Below are 17,935 nucleotides of genomic sequence, written 5' to 3' on the forward strand. Positions count from 1 at the left end.
AATGTGATATACCCTTCCAGATGACATCTGGCAAGTGTGATCAATTTCACGCACTTTCAATCGGCGATCCTCCGTGACCATTTTGCGCATTTTGCAATGATTTCTGGAGTAGTGGCACATCTCAGCCGACCACTGCATGGATCATCATCTAAGCTCTCTTGACCAAATTTAAATTCATTTGTCCACTTGGCAACCGTAGAATATGAAGGAGCAGAGTCCCCCAATGTATTCTGGAAATCAGTAGGAATGTCCTTTGCTTTCATACCCTTCTTTACAAAGTACTTAATCACTGCTCGAATCTCAATTTTTTCCATCTTTGCAAATCACTATGTGGGAACAACAACAGTGCCATGTCAGATGTTTACAGGCAACAGTCCAATGAATATTACGTGAACAACTTGCGCTAGTGCTGACCTCTCATGGTGATTCCAAAAACTTTTCAAACCAAACTAGTATAATCATCTGTCACATCATGTTTCCAGTATCTTGAAGTTCTGCCAATCTTTCTTCTTTGAAGTGGCATTTATTGCCTTTTTCATTATGGTCACCTTGTGTCTGATGCACATTGTAAGTGACCATAACAGAGCAGACACCCCATTTCTATGCAGTCTAGAATTATGGTATCAGTGTTAATGTTCTCTCTGATTCCATCAATTGTAACATGATTGGCTTTCGGAAATGCACAACTCTATCTCCAAAAATCCATCTTGACAGCCAACAGGTGGTTCTTTTGGCTTTGAGTTAGTTCTGACAACTCTCAATAATGCAGTGATAGACAATATGTTTTGTTCTATATGTTATGTTGTTGTTCCAGAAGATACCATTTTGTTGTTTTATAGCTTGCTTGCCCTGGCCAATTTTGTTGTTTACATCATCCATACTTCTACCATTTGATGACAGTGTCATTCCTAAGCATTTGAAGTTCAGCACCCTTTCACAACATCAGCACCCACTTTCGTGTCATAAACAGGATTTTCTCCCACCTTCAGATATTCTGTTTTAGTTATGTTTATAGGAAATCACCTTTTTTTGTATTCTTCTTTTGATTTGGAAGTGTATAATTAGCTTCTTCCTCATCACCAGCTATCACTTGATTGTCAATAAAAAGTGAGGCTAAGAAAATATCATTGTCTATGGTGATACCCATTCTTCTGTATTTCCTTTTCTGAGATTTCAGTGCCTCCTCTAAATACACTTCATACAATGTAGAGGCGAGTGTCCATTACTGGTGTAGATTCTTTTCACCCTCAAACCCATGAGATCTCTTCAGAACTTTGTATACCAATGGAATAAAAATTCATTAAACAACTTCCAACAGTCATGTTTAATGGTCATACTGCCTACAAAGTTCACAGCAGAGTTCTCAGAAAACTATGGAACACTCGTTGGCTAGCAGAGAATGCATGACATTGGGTGCACAGGATGAGCCTAAACTTGACTACCTTTGTCTATGACTCTGACTGTAACAGCAGATATGCAGCAGCTGTACAGTAAAACTGAACAGGCAACAATTTGTGCCAGACTGGCAGAATCCTTACTATTTTACTCCATTAAACCTAAATGGCAGAAGTAGGAATACCACTAAGCTGTATAGTGATAGCTTATTGTTGATGTAGTGCACAGATTAAGTTACTGTGATTTGTTTGCCTCATGTTAATGCATCCCTGAAATTTCTCCTACCTGATGGGATCAATGGATCATGTGAAATGAATGAATGAATGAATATTTGCATGACTGTTACATTCACTACCATGCTTGAAACGTAACTGAGGCATCTGCTGTCAAAACCGGCCATGACACATCACTCCCACTGATATAATTAATCCTAGACCTTCAGACTGACCACTCTTCCTGGATCACTCTTGCATATTTTCGCCTGTTATTTTCCGTATCTTCCTGTGCCATGTGAACTGGTGCCTCATCCTATCGACTTCTCCCTGACCCAGATCTCTTTCTCCTCTGTTATTCTAATACACATGTACTGGCCTAACCTACTCCCATCACATGTCACTGTCCCCATTCTTCAGATGTATCTACCCACTGACCTGCATCCCACATTACCATATTTTTGCTTATTTTTATCTTTGATCTCATTGTGATTTCACATCGATTTCAGTTTATTTCTGCCTTTCACTGTTGGGCCTACTCTCTCAGATTTCATTTTGATTCCCCATAATTCATCTGCTCCACCCTCTCTGTGATTTTTTCCCAAGCATTTAGCATATTTTACAAATATTTTCACATGTATTTTTATGTAATTTGCATATTTTTACGCATTTCATTTTTATCCTCCACCGTGAATCCTCGCTCCTTCCATCTGTGCCAATACAAAAAGTTTTCCTATCCTTACACAAAAACGAGTCCCACATACTATTCCTGCATTGTTGCCCAGGTCACCAAATCCCCCCAAATGGCCTTAACATAAAATCTACCCATCATTGACTGCAACCCCTCCTTCCAGAATAACCTCCATCATTCAGATCCTGCAAGTCTTTAATACTCACCAACACACTCCTGCAAAACCATGTCAGTCAGGCCCAAACCTCCTTGCAATTCCTCCTCTCCATCCATAAAATTCTCCTGCTATGCAATCTCAAATTCCTGTATCCCATCTCTCAGAATGAAACTCTTGCCCTCTAGGAGTTAGAGTGGCATTCACAGTGCCACCTTAAAAACTCTTCAACCTGCTCATTTCCTACGCCCACCTTGGACTACCACTGTCCACCACCTCTACAACAACCTCACAGATGACAAATTGTGCCTCACAGTCCTTTTACATTTACCCCACCCTCAAAAACTCATATCCACCCTTACTATAGAATCGAGAACCTAAATAGACCCAAAACACAGTCATGAACCTTTCATCCAGAAGCCTTAGTTCCACAGAAGTATCAGTCCTTTACAAAGGCCTTACCTTTTGCCCCACTCCAAAATTCAATAACGCTGGTCTTTTAAAGACTTTCTCTCCTTCTCCAAGTCCTTACAGTGGAAACACTTTTTTGTGACCAATGCTACCAATCAGGCTCCACCCAAAACCAATGTTGAATGCTGCCTGACTCAGTTCACTCCTCCATCAAACTGTGATACACCCCCACTGCCTCAATATCACCCCCTGTTAATCTTCCAGAATTTATTAACCTCAAACCTTGTCTCACCATCATTCTCTAAATCCCTCAACATACAATCCAACCTTACATCTGCAGAACCACAATCCACCACCTAAAAACTGATCCCAACCTTATTATCCTACCTGCTGATAAAGGCTCCACCACTGTCATTCTGAACTGTAGTCATTATCTGGTGGATGAACTCCATCAGGTGTAAGATACGTCAACCTACAAAGCCTGCCACAGTGACCTCATTCCAGAAATCCAACAGAATCGCCAGTTCCTCCTCAAATCCTTGGGCCTATTCCAGACCCTCTCCCATGAACCCATCTCTCTCATAACCCCTACCACTCCCCACCTCCTAATATCCATAAATACACCCCTATAGGATGCCGCATTGTGGCTGGCTACTGGGCCGCCATCAAGAGAATCTCTACTCTCATAGCCTTCAGTCTATTATACGCAACCTATCCTCCTTCCCTGACTGCACAGTGTCCTGTTCATTACTATTGACTCCATCTCTCTTTACATTAACATCCCTAATGATCATGACCTTGCCACTATTGAACACCACTTTTCCCAATGCACAATAGATTCCGAACCTACAACATCTGTCATTATTACCGTGACCAACTATACCCTCAACCACTGTTACTTCACCTATGAAGGCATCACCTACAAACAAATCTGTGGTACAGCAATGGGAATCCACATGGCTCCATCCTGTATCAACCTATTTGTGGGCCATCTAGATGAATCCTACATAACCATACAGAATCCCAAACCCCTCACCTGGTTCAGGTTCATTAATGACATCTTCGGGATATGGATCAAAGGTGAAGACATCCTATCTACATTCATCCAGAACCTCAACACCTCCTCCTCCATTTGCTTCACCTGGTCATCCTCAACCCAACAAGCCACCTTCCTAGATGTTGACCTCCACATCAAAGATGACTACATCAGTACCTCCATCCATACGAAACCTACGAATCACCAGCAATACCTCCATTTCGACAGCTGCCACTCATTCCGTACTGAGAAGTTCCTTTGTGCAGCCTAGTCACCTGTGACCGTCGCACCTGTAGCAATGAGCAGTCCCTCTCCAAGTATACTGAGGGTCCCACTGAGCCTTCACAGACCAAAGTTACCCACCCGGCCTTGTACAGAAGCAGATCTCCCATGCCGTATCACTCCAGTCACCCACCACCTCTCAATGTCTGTCCATCCAGCCACTTTTCACAGATGATGTTGTAGTATACAGAGAAGTTGCAACATTGGAAAATTGCAGCGAGATGCAGGAAGATCTGTAGCGGATAGACACTTGGTGTAGGGAGTGGCAACTGACCCTTAACATAGAAAAATATAATATATTGCAAATACATAGAAAGAAGGATCCTTATTGTATGATTATATGATAGCAAAACAAACACTGGTAGCAGTTACTTCTGTAAAATATCTTGGAGTATGCATACAGAATGATTTGAAGTGGAATGATCATATAAAATTAATTGTTGGTAAGGCAGGTGCCAGGCTGAGATTCATTGGGAGAGTCAGAATATTTAGTTCATCAACAAAGGAGATGGCTTACAAAACACTTGTTCGACCTATACTTGAGTATTGCTCATCAGTGTGGGATCCGTAGAAGGTCGGGTTGACAGTGGAGTTAGAGAAGATCCAAAGAAGAGTGGCACAAGAAGAGCAGTGCACTTTGTCACAGGGTTATTTGGTAAGCGTGATAGCATTACGGAGACGTTTAGCAAACTCAAGTGGCAGACTCTGCAAGAGAGGCGCTCTGCATCGCGGTGTAGCTTGCTGTCCAGGTTTTGAGAGGGTGCGTTTCTGGATGAGGTATCAAATATATTGCTTCCCCCTACTTATACCTCCCAAGGAGATTACGAATGTAAAATTAGAGAGATTCGAGTGCGCATGGAGGCTTTCCGGCAGTCGTTCTTCCCGCGAACCGTACGCAACTGGAACAGGAAAGGGAGGTAATGACAGTGGTACGTAAAGTGCCCTCCGCCACATACCGCTGGGTGGCTTGCGGAGTATAAATGTAGATGTAGATGTAGATGTAAAGAAGCATTCCCCTCATGTCTCAGAACCCCTCAAATCTGGAGCAACTGAATCACATTCTGCACCAGGATTTCAGCTACCTCTGATCGCGTCCTGAAATGTGGAATGTCCTGCCTACTATCTTCCCCACCCCTCCCACACGGGTATTCCACAGCCCACCAAACCTATGCACTATCCTCATCCACCCCTACTCCACACCTGTTCCCGACCCCTAGCCTCATGGCTCATATCCCATGATGTCCCATATATCCACCCACAATCACCTTCTCCAAACCTGGTCAGAAGCGTCACCTATCCCATCAAAGACAGTGCTGCCTGTGAAAGTAGTCATGTGATCTACAAGCTAATCTGCAAACAGTGCTGCGTTCTGTGTGAGCACGACAACTGACAATCTGTCTGTCCACATGAATGGCCACCGATAAACGGTGGCTGAGAAACAACGGAGAGAAGTCTTCCAAAGTAAAAGTGATTTCAGGTGTGCTGCAGGAGAGTGTTGTAGGACCGTTGCTATTCACAATATACATAAATGACCTTGTGGATAACATTGGAAGTTCACTGAGGCTTTTTGTGGATGATGCTGTGGTATATCAAGAGGTTGTAACAATGGAAAATTGTACTGAAATGCAGGAGGATCAGCAACGAATTGACACATGGTGCAGGGAATGGCAATTGAATCTCAATGTAGACAAGTGTAATGTGCTGCGAATACATAGAAGAAAAGATCCTTTATCACTTAGCTACAATATAGCAGGTCAGCAACTGGAAGCAGTTAAGTCCATAAATTATCTGAGAGTAGGCATTAGGAGTGATTTAAAATGGAATGATCATATAAAGTTGATGATCAGTAAAGCAGATGCCAGACTGAGATTCATTGGAAGAATCCTAAGGAAATGCAATCCGAAAACAAATAAAGTAGGTTACAGTACACTTGTTCGCCGACTGCTTGAATATTGCTCACCAGTGTGGGATAGAGAGATAGAGAAGATCCAGTGGAGAGCAGCACGCTTCGTTACAGGATCATTTAGTAATCGCGAAAGCGTTACAGAGATGACAGATAAACTCCAGTGGAAGACTTTGCAGGAGAGACACTCAGTAGCTCGGTACGGGATTTTGTTGAAGTTTCGAGAACATACCTTCACCGAGGAGTCAAGTAGTATATTGCTCGCTCCTGCGTATATCTCGCGAAGAGACAGTGAGGATAAAATCAGAGAGATTAGAGACCACACAGAGGCATACCAACAATCTTTCTTTCCAAGAACAATATGAGACTGGAATAGAAGGGAGAACTGATAGAGGTACTCAAAGTACCCTCCGCCACACACCGTCAGGTGGCTTGCAGAGTATGGGATCTTGATGTATATGTAGATGAGACCACCCAGTCACTGAACACACTGCCCGATACATTTTTCATTTAACTGACTGCTTCACAGCCTACCCCATCTGGATCCTAACTACCAACACCAGCTTTTCTGAATTGTTCAGGTAGGATCTCTCCCTGCAATATATACTGCATTCCTGTAACCCTCCTGGCCTCAACATTTGTTAGCCACTGTCCTTCAGTCACCTGTCCCCTCCCCTGATCCCACTGCAGCACTACACAGCCATCAATTCCACCAACACACTGGCAGTCTTTTTACTTCTTTCCTTTTCACTTCCCCTCCATTTAACCTCCCAACTGCCTGTCTGTGAACCAAGATTTCCACTATATGGTGAGTAGCAGTCAATCCTTTTCATGATATTGTCACTTGAGGCGAACTGTAATTTTCACTTCTAGGAGACATTAGTTGATACAGATTTCTTTCCTCTAAAGTTTGGCAAAGAGTGCTGTAAAAGGTCTCAATTTTTCTATATGAGGATTTGGAAAATTGCTAGGAAGGAAGAAAATTTACCGTTTAACATTCCGTCAAGAATTTTATCATTGTAAACGGACACAAACTCATAGTGCCACGACAAGGTAGGAAGTAGGCTGTGTCCCATCTGTAAGGTCTGATGTGACATTTGCCCTAATCCATTAAGGAAACTGTGGAAAACTCTAATTTGAGATGGCTGGACAGGGGTTCAGTGCTACCCACTGGAGGGCCATGCTTTGTGTGGATCATTAGAAGCTGCTGTTCTAGTCATGTACAGAAAATAAAAAGAGAAGTTGGTGTAACTTATCTAAAATCATCTGTTTTCTGTTATACGGGGGTGAGTCAAATGAAAACCTTAAATTTGTAATAACAACTTTGCGCCGTTATCCTGTAAGTTGGTAAGCGTGCTACAAACAGTGTGCAGAATGACCTGTAGGTAGCAGCATAGACAGGACGCAGCATGTTATTCTCAATGCAGAGAAGTCTTCCGAAGTAAGAGTAATTTCAGGTGTGCCGCAGGGGAGTGTCATAGGACCGTTGCTATTCACAATATACATAAATGACCTGGTGGATGACATCGGAAGTTCACTGAGGCTTTTTGCAGATGATGCTGTGGTGTATCGAGAGGTTGTAACAATGGAAAATTGTACTGAAATGCAGGAGGATCTGCAGCGAATTGACGCATGGTGCAGGGAATGGCAACTGAATCTCAATGTAGACAAGTGTAATGTGCTGCGAATACACAGAAAGATAGATCCTTTATCATTTAGCTACAAAATAGCAGGTCAGCAACTGGAAGCAGTTAATACCATAAATTATCTGGGAGTACACATTAGGAGTGATTTAAAATGGAATGATCATATAATGTTGATTGTCAGTAAAGCAGATGCCAGACTGAGATTCGTTGGAAGAATCCTAAGGAAATGCAATCCGAAAACAAAGGAAGTAGGTTACAGTACGCTTGTTCGCCCACTGCTTGAATACTGCTCAGCAGTGTGGGATCCGTACCAGATAGGGTTGATACAAGACATAGAGAAGATCCAACGGAGAGCAGCGCGCTTCGTTACAGGATCATTTAGTAATCGCAAAAGCGTTACGGAGATGATAGATAAACTCCAGTGGAAGACTCTGCAGGAGAGACGCTCAGTAGCTCGGTACGGGCTTTTGTCAAAGTTTCGAGAACATACCTTCACCGAAGAGTCAAGCAGTATATTGCTCCCTCCTACGTATATCTCGCGAAGAGACCATGAGGATAAAATCAGAGAGATTAGAGCCCACACAGAGGCATACCGACAATCCTTCTTTCCACGAACAATACGAGACTGGAATAGAAGGGAGAACTGATAGAGGTACTGAAGGTACCCTCCGCCACACACCGTCAGGTGGCTTGCGGAGTATGGATGTAGATGTAGATGTAGATAGTGCAAATGCACACATACTGTATCAGTATAAAGATGGCCGCCCCACTTGCTACTTGCACCAGGGAAGAACAGCGTTCTGCTATTCGGTTTTTGCATAGTGAAGGTGTGAAACCTGTTGAAATTCATTGACGAATGAAGGATTCAGTATGGTGATGCATGTTTCTCACAGCAGCAAGTCTACAAATGGAGTAGGAAGTTCGCAAATGGTGTGACTTCAGCGGAAGATGCTCCTCGTCCAGGTCAGGCACAACGAGTTGTGACTCCACAGAACATTGCACCAGTTGAAGACATAGTGAAGGAAAACCACCAAGTGACACTGAATGACATTGCAGCATGTTTACAGATTAGTCATGGGTCAGCACACCACAATTGTGCATGATGTGCTCCAGTTTTACAAAGTGTCTGCAAGATGGGTGCCACGGCAGCTGACTCCTGAAATGAGAGAATGACGTGCGGATGTTTGTGAGCAACTTCTTCGGCACTTTGAACAAGAAGGTGATGGCTTCCTTGCAAGAATCGTTACTGGGGAGAAGTCTGGGTTCACTTCCACCAACCGGAAACGAAGAGAGCGAGCAAGAAATAGCGCCATTCCTCATCACCAAAACCAAAGAAGTTTTGAACAGAACCATCAGCAGGGAAGGTTATGCTGACTCTCTTTTGGGACAAAAAAGGCGTCATTTTGGAGCATTACATGCCTAGATGGACCTCTGTCAGCAGTGCATCATACACAGATCTCCTAAAAAATCATCTGCAGCCTGCAATCAAATCAAAGCGACGTGGATTGCTGTCAGCAGCTGTCCTTTTGCAACATGACAATGCAAGGCCCCATACTGCCCGTACAACAGTTGCAACAATCACAGACCTGCATTTTGAGTGTCTTCCTCATCCACCATACTCACCAGACCTTGCCCCAAGTGATTTGCATATATTTGGACCACTCAAAGACGCAATGGGAGGAAAGAAGTTCCGTTCTGATGAAGAGGTACGTCACCCCTGTGCATGAGTGGTTGCGCAGACTACCAAAGAAATTTTTTCTAAAGGAATTTATGCACTTTGCAAGTGCTGGAGGACTTGCATTGAGCATTGGGGAGATTATGTTGAAAAGTGATACAGTTTTGTACCACTTATGCACAATAAATAATATTTAAAAAATATTTAAGGTTTTCATTTGACTCACCTTCGTATTTGGCACAACAAAAATGTCCAACTGATAATGGTCTATTGCAGCCACTTATTATTCTTTCAAACTTAAGGTGTGAAAGTGCCTAGGAAATGTATCCGGAAATCAGAAAAACTGACGTGTGACCGTGCTGCAGTGACACTGCCCACAGTACCTGCTTAGGTATGGGAAACGAGTCACTATGTAAAGCCTTCACAAAAATGCATGTAGTTCCAACGTATTACTTCTTTTTCACTTAAAAGTATTTGGTGTGATATCTTATAATATGTAGATTCAGTACAGTAACTTGGTTTGGTGCAAACTGAATTCGTCTTCAGTGGCCATCCACTTCCCCCCCCCCCCCCCCTCGCCCCTCCAACCCCCCCCCCCCCCCCCCACCTCCACCCCACCACCACCACCACAAATTCCTATGTGAACTGAGGTGTCACCGAACAATGTCAGTATTGGCTCTTGAGCAAAGATGTTTGAAAGCCACCGTAGCTTCGGATAGACAGAAAACTCGAAACAAGTATCTGTAATTGAGGTATGTGGAATTATTTACATCATAAGGACAATCTGATGGCAGTACAGTTATTTGCACATGTGAGATTATTTTAGGTCATAATAAAAAATGTTTTCCAATGTTATTTGTGGACCAGAATTAATCCCACGAGTGCAAATAACCGTAAGTAATGCCATCAAATCAATCTTTAGATGCCTCATCATATTCAAAGCGTGTTTGTTTTGATTTTTCTGTCTTCCCACAGCTCAGTGACGAGCCCCCACCCCCGCAATGCTATCAATAATCAATCACTAAGAACTGTGTTCCATACGATGATAAGTTTCTAGGTGACTAGAAACTGGTTGTGGTAATAAAAATTGTTCCATCACAAAAGCAACTGGTTCCAGTAGCTTTTGAAAAATTTTATTCATGTTTAGCCAATACTACACAATAACTTCAACTGCTGTGTGTTTTACTCCCTCACACCTAGAATGGATATGCAAACAAAAAATAACACAAATGGATGGGCTGGATCTGACAGACCCAATGTTTTATTTACGCTTTAGAGTAAGTAAGACATAAATTTTCAACAGTAGTGTCAAAAATACTTTTTATACTGTTTAATAGAAAAAGGTGACCATACATTTCCTTTAAAAATATGCTTGTACCCCTCTGAAAATCAAATTATTCAGTATTTAAAAATATCCTTGAACATTTAAAACCATTACTTTTTTGGATCTTTGTGAGTTCACGCCCTTACAAGTCACGAATTGTCACGAACAGTGTAACACTATATTACACATTTTGGTGCATAGTACAATATGATGTGTGTTTTTTAAGTAAGTACCATTTTGAAATAAAAAAGAGACTGTTAAGATATCTCAATAATTTTATTCTTACATGAAAGCCTGTACCTTAATCTATTTTTCTACATATTTTCTGTCAATATTGAGGCACTTGTCATAACGTTGTACCTGTTTTTGAATACCCTCCCCACAGAAGTCTGCCACCTGACTTGTTAACCACTGCATCACCGCTATTTTGACTTCGTCATCGTCTCGAAGACTCTGACTGCCCAGGTGTTTCTTCAAGTGCAGGAACAGATCGTAGTCACTGGCCTCAAGATTGGGGCTGTATGGAGGATGATCTAGAGTTTCCCATCGAAAAGATGTGATGAGATCTTTGGTCTGATTCGCCACATGCGGACAGACATTGTCTTGCAGCAAAATGATGCCCTTGCTCAACTTCCATGCTTTGATTCTGGTGTGACGTAGGCCACCCATGTTTCTTCACCCATAACAATTTGGCTTAAAAAATCATCACCGTTGTTGTGGTACCGCTCAATGAAAGTCAAAGCACTGACTAAACATTTGGTTTTGTGTACATCCGTCAACATTTTCAGTACCCAACATGCACACAATTTTCGGTAATTCAAGTGCTCAGTTACAATGCCATACAAAACACTACGAGAAACATTAGGTAAGTCATCCCACAAGGAGGAAATCATAAAGCGTCTGTTTTCTCTCACCTTATTGTACACTTCCTGCACCAAACTTTCATTAACGACGGAAGGACACCCACTCCGTTGTTCATCGTGCACATTTATGCGGCCATCTTTAAATGCTCTCAGCCACTTTCTTACCAGTCCATCACTCACAATGTTTTCCCCATAAACTGCACAGATCTCACGATGAATATCGATTGCTTTTAGGCCCTTATCACTAAGAAATCTTATAACAGCCCGTACTTCACAGTCAGCACTGGCTGCAGCCAGTCTCAGTAAACACCTGATGAAGACGTCAAGTAATGACGTCGAAATATCGTGTTTGGAAGACGCTGATATCCGGCAGAAAACCCGATTTCCACGAGATGTCAAAAGGATTGTTGCTAATCATTGTATAGCAAAGATGCTGAGTTGTAGATAAGCATAACAAAAAGACTGCCAGAAAGTGAGCTTTCGGCCGACAAGGCCTTTGTCAAAAATAGACTACACACACACACACACACACACACACACACACACACACAGAGTGTCTGGCCACTGAAGCCATACCCAGTATGGCTTAGCACCCAGAGACTCTCTCTGTGTGTGTGTGTGTGTGTGTGTGTGTGTGTGTGTGTGTGTGTGTAGTCCATTTTCGATGAAGGTCTTGTTGGCCGAAAGCTCACTTTCAGGTAGTCTTTTTGTTATGCTTATCTGGAACGCAGCATCTCTGCTGTATTGTGAGTAGCATCTATCCTTCCGTAGTATTGTTACATCCCATCCTGGATTTACCATTGTTCTACTTCAGGCACCTGTGCGCTTTTTCCTTACATTATTGACTCGTACACATTCATGTAAAATAATCATCTCTCTACACAACACTGCATTAAAATACCAAACTCCCAAAAAGAGAAGCTTCCTATTAAGAAATACACAGATACTGAGTGCTTTACTAAACAGCTAGATCAGATACTATGCTAAAACCTAATTGAGACAGTTCTAGTCCTAGTTTAGCACACAGTTTTAATCTGCCATCAAGTTTCAAAACTGTTCACCCCAACAGGATGAGAATACCACTGTGAAAAAGTAGGGAAGTAAGTAGATAACTATTTGCTGTGTATTTTCTTTTCATTTGCTAGAGACTTCCAACCCATCTCCTTTAACTACACTGAAATTCCTGATCTAGTTAAATGATGGAAAATTCAGGATGGAATGATGAGAAGATTATGAAAAGAATAGATTGCTACTCAGCATATGGTGGAGATGTTAAGTCGCAGACAGACATCCCACAGACAGGCACAACAAAAAGACCGCTAAACAAGTAAGCTTTTCCAGAATGAGATTTCCACTCTGCAGCGGAGATTCTGGAAACTTCCCCCAGGCTGTGGCTAAGCCATGTCTCCGCAATATCCTTTCTTTGAGGAGTGCTAGTTCTGCAAGGTTTGCAGGAGAGCTTCTGTAAAGTTTGGAAGGTAGGAGACGGATACTGGCAGAAGTAAAGCTGTGAGGACCGGGCATGAGTCGTGCTTTGGTAGCTCAGATGGTAGAGCACTTGCTCACGAAAGGCAAAGGTCCCGAGTTCAAGTCTTGGTCAGGCACACAGTTTTAATCTGCCAGGAAGTTTCAAGTAAACTTTTGCCGAAAAGGCCTTCTTCCAAGTGGGACAACATACACAACTCACGCAAACACAACTCTTGTACACACAATGAACAGTCTGGCCTCAGCTGCCAGAGACTGTGGTGTTGTGTGTGTGTGTGTGTGTGTGTGTGTGTGTGTGTGTGAGAGAGAGAGAGAGAGAGAGAGAGAGAGAGAGACGGGGGAGGGGGGGGGGGTCAAATTCGGCAAACACTTGCTTGTTTAGCAGTCTTTTAGTCTTTTTATTGTGCCTATCTGTGACTCAGGATCTCCACTATATGGTGAGCAGCAGTCTAATCTTTTCATAATATTGTCATGATTTAGTTAAACAATATTAGTTAGCAAACCTCAGAAGTAACTTCTACAATTTTGCTTGCAATATATTTTCTCATGTCTTGAGAGAACAAGCTAGAGGAAGAGATTAGATCGTCCATGAATTTTCACAGATGCTAGTATAAATTAACATTTCATATCATTTGTTGGTTGTCCATTAGTATTCATTCCTGTTGTTGGAACAGTTTGTCTAGTAGTGGACCCTATTTGCAAAAGCAATTTCAGGATTCTGGTTTTTTGCAATATACAGCATTAAATGAAATGTCACAGGCTATTTGTTCATTTTTCTATGTTTTATTATTAATCTTCTCTCCTAAACACATCCAAAGAAACAAGGTTTGGAATATAACTCAATACATCTAGACATAATACCTTTCACCAAAAAAAGATATTCCTGTACCGGTTTACTTTGGTTCCGTTTTTGCTATCCTTTTATGTGTGGCAAGAAAACTAAGAATTCTGGCAGAGAGAAAATTTCAAAAACATTTTTCTAATATTGATAAAAACTTGTAACAAAAAAATCACATCTATTGCTGTGGTATCATAAAAATGTGGGCAAATATTACCTGCAGTTGTGGCTACTTTGACTCACTCAGACATTTCTTTATGAAGAAGTAGTAATATAACGTTGGGACAATGTAAACTCAATGAATATCTCTAGATTTAACATTCAGGAGCATGAGCAACAAATAAAACACAAAATTTCAAAGTCAAAGATAGGGAACATTGAACTATATTCAGAAAGTGATACAGTAAATATACAAGCACAGTATATTTCATCAATTGACTAATTAAATTTAAAGTTGCTATATGAAAAAAGAATGTATCATTTGTTAAGAATACTGTACAGAATAGCTATGAGCTATATTACACTGATTACTAAAGCTGTGGTACTTGAGAATAGCCCCCCCCCCCCCCTCTCTCTCTCTCTAATAATTCTCATCAAATCCTATCAAGAATAAAACAATTTTCTTTTTGTTCTCATCATTTACAGTAGGACTTTGTCTTTTTCATTTCACTTTAGTCCCCACATCAGTCACCTCAATATCAATTCCAGAACCTTCCTCTTTCTCATATAAAATGGTAGCATGTTGTCCATGTGCTAATTTATCTTTCAACATTTTGTGGTACAGGACATCATCTTGCACATCAGAGAAACTTTCAGAATAATCATCAGATTCTATCACCACTTCAACTTCATTTTGAATTCAGGTTTGGCCTGGGCCAAAGTAATCCTATATTTTGCAAATGTGTGCAACTTTTTACAGAAGTATTAAAGATATCGTCTACACTGAATTTGACACAAATCACAGTTTCCTTTCTTATTACCTAATAATGACAGAATCCAAAATTACACTCTCTGATGTGAACCCACCAGGCAAAAGTTATGGAGGGTGTAAAAGCTGTTAAAATATTTATGATCAGCATTTAGTCCAATGCTGCCAACACTGTATTACTTCATGGAACTTGCATCCTTCTAGATAATCCTTCACACATTGTAAATTTGTAGTGCCTTGTTTGCTCTATACTAATGATGTAATTTCAGTAGGAAAATAATTTAAAACTTTTTTTGATCAGCGCACCAATGTTACTCCCAAAGGACCAAAGTAACTCCAGCTAATGGCAATTTCAAATACAGTATTTTTATTACAAACAACTGAATTTCATTTACTTTGCATATTTCTTCTGGTTGTTTTATAAATGTTTTTAATAATAATTACAAATATACGAGGGTCACTCAAAAAGAAATGCACACAATTTTTTTTTTTTTAATCCAACTTTTATTCTACATGTTTGAAAGTTTTACAGTGTGTAGATACATCCTTTAGGACAGTATTTTCATTTCTCCACATAATTTTCATCCCTCTCATCTGCCTTACAACATCTTGGAAACAGCACCTGTATACCCACATGGTAAAATTCTGGACCAACCTGTTGGAGCCACTGTTTGGCAGTGTGCACAAGGGAGTCATCATCTTCAAACCTTGTTCCACGAAGAGGGTCTTTCAATTTCCCAAAGGGATGATAGTCACATGGAGCCACTTCCACGGTTTTTTGACTGACATGTGACCATGCATTGTCGTGCAACAGCAAAACATCCTGCTTTTGCCGATGTGGTCAAACGCGACTCAGTCGAGCTTGAAGTTTCTTCAGTGTCATCACATATGCATCAGAATTTATTGTAGTTACACTTGGCACGATGTCCAAAAGCAAGAGTCCTTTGGAATCAAAAAACACTGTAGCCATAACTTTTCCAGCAGGAGGTGTGGTTCTGAATTTTTTTTTTCTTGGGTGAATTTGCATGATGCCACTCCATTGATTGCCTCTTTGTCTCTGGTGAAAAATAATGGAGCCATGTTTCATCACCTGTCACAATACTTCCAAGAAATTCATCTCCACCATTCTCGTAATGTTCTAAAAGTTCGCCTTATACCGTTTTTCTTGTTTCTTTGTGAGCCACTGTCAACATCCTGTGAACCCAACTGGCACAAACCTTTTTTAACACCAACACTTTCAGTATTCTGCAAACACTTCCTTCCCCTATCCCAATGTAGCATGACAATTCGTTCACTGTGATGCGTCTGTCGGCAGTCACCAATTCGTTAACTCTCTGCACATTGTCTGGAGTGTGTGCAGTACGAGGCCTGCCGCTGCAAGGACAATCCTCAATATTGCCGTGCCCGCTTTCATCACGTAACCTGCTTGCCCACCGACTAACTGTATTGCGATCAACAGCAGCATCTCCGGACACCTTTTTCAATCTCTTGTGGATGTTTCCCACTGTCTCGTTTTCACAGCACAGGAGTTCTATTACAGCACATTTCTTCTGACGAACGTCAAGTGTAGCAGCCATCTTGAAGACATGCTGTGACAGCCCCACTCACGGGAACAGGTTGAACTAAGTTTGAAAACAAGCGGGAAGGACGTAGCTACAAACTGTAAAACTTTCACATGTGCAGAATGAAAACTGTATTTTTACAAAAATAGTGTGCATTTATTTTGGAGTGACCCTTGTATTTGAACAACAAAAATTATGAAACGAATAGCTTAGACAAAGAAATGATAAAATCTGCATAAATTGTAAATGAAATACGTTAGTGTTGAGTTGTATATTAAACTAGTGTACCATGTTGTTTAGTAAACAGTTTGTGTGAGCATCACCGGCCAGTTGCATTACGCACTGTACGTTTCGGTCCCGATTTTGCCTGCAGGCGAGCCTCTTTGACAGCAACGAGAAGTCCGAAGGCTCCAAAGTGGACCTGAGCAAGTCGAAACTGCCCGCCGGAGCAGAGTCGTGGCGCTGCGGCTGCTAGTCTGCCTGCTGCCCCACGCCCGTCCGCCCGGCTCTTCGGGAGTCGCAGTGCCGGGGGACGCGCACTTCACCTGCACCGGCGCCCTGCAGTCGTCCGGGCAGCTACTGTCTCTGGTGACTCCGCTGATGTCACCGTTTCAGAAAAGTCATTTTTGTTGTGTGTCCTTTTTTTAAACCTTTTGTAGTTCATCTCACCGAAGGTCGGCGGTGGCAGAGCACTGCCGGTCCGAGAGGTGGCAGAGATCTGCACACACGGAGACGCGTATAGCGGGAGCGAAGAGGAAACGTGGATGTGTTTTCTGTATTGTACACACCGAAATAAATCTTCTCATTTCTTCCTCCTTTTCCCCAAAAATAGTAAAACTTTTGCCACCGGTAGAATGCCCTCCAATGAGTTACCGCTGCACTATCGGACGAGGACATCTGTCCTGAGACGAATGTACACCCCTGTAGCTGGCAACAGATAGCAGATGTGTTAACTCATTTGGACGGGAACAAAACAGCCACTAGCTTCTCAATGTGAAACACTGACTGAAATGGTCAACACAAGTAGAGTGTTTTGATGACTTTTTTTTTTTTAATGGTAGATCTATATCGGTTTGAACTGGCACATCTGTTTGATGCACCTGCATCCTTTCGAAATAACATCTGAATATGGAAAATTTGCTCTATATAGAAGGTAGTCATCAGTGTCATATATGACCAGGGCTACATCTGTCACTGCAACCATTTTACTGTGGATTCTCTGCCATTTCCAATACAAGTAATTTTGCAGAACTCCCTGCTCTGCAGATGAGAAAAGAAAATGCTCGTCTAGTTGCTTTTCAGGTTATAAGGACCTGTATCAGGTTTCCTTTAGAAATTATAATATGACATAAAAGTAACTGGTGCTGTGTACAAATCTGTATTATGAGGTCAGTCAGTTTAAATGATAGTTGTTTTAGTTTCCAAGAAGACTTGTAGTTACAACACTCAGTCGACCATTGTCTGGGTACATCATCTCCTCTTGATTTTTTTTTTTTTAATTATTATTTTGGTTCATTGATTTAGTGGATA

The 17,935-nt window shown here is 41.6% G+C and overlaps 1 protein-coding gene across 1 annotated transcript in view; it reads left to right on the top strand.

Moving 5' to 3' along the window:
• The window catches only part of LOC126109450 (ras-related protein Rab-8A-like), a 197,128-nt gene extending 180,248 nt beyond the window's left edge, over positions 1-16,880 (top strand). Inside the window, exon 6 of the mRNA XM_049914480.1 lies at positions 16,779-16,880. Within this exon, the coding sequence (XP_049770437.1) occupies positions 16,779-16,880 (102 nt within the window). The remainder of the gene's footprint in view (positions 1-16,778) is intronic.
• Positions 16,881-17,935: the final 1,055 nt, after the last annotated feature.

This window comes from Schistocerca cancellata, chromosome 12, assembly GCF_023864275.1.
Source record: "Schistocerca cancellata isolate TAMUIC-IGC-003103 chromosome 12, iqSchCanc2.1, whole genome shotgun sequence".
In the NCBI taxonomy this organism is placed as follows: Eukaryota; Metazoa; Arthropoda; class Insecta; order Orthoptera; family Acrididae; genus Schistocerca; species Schistocerca cancellata.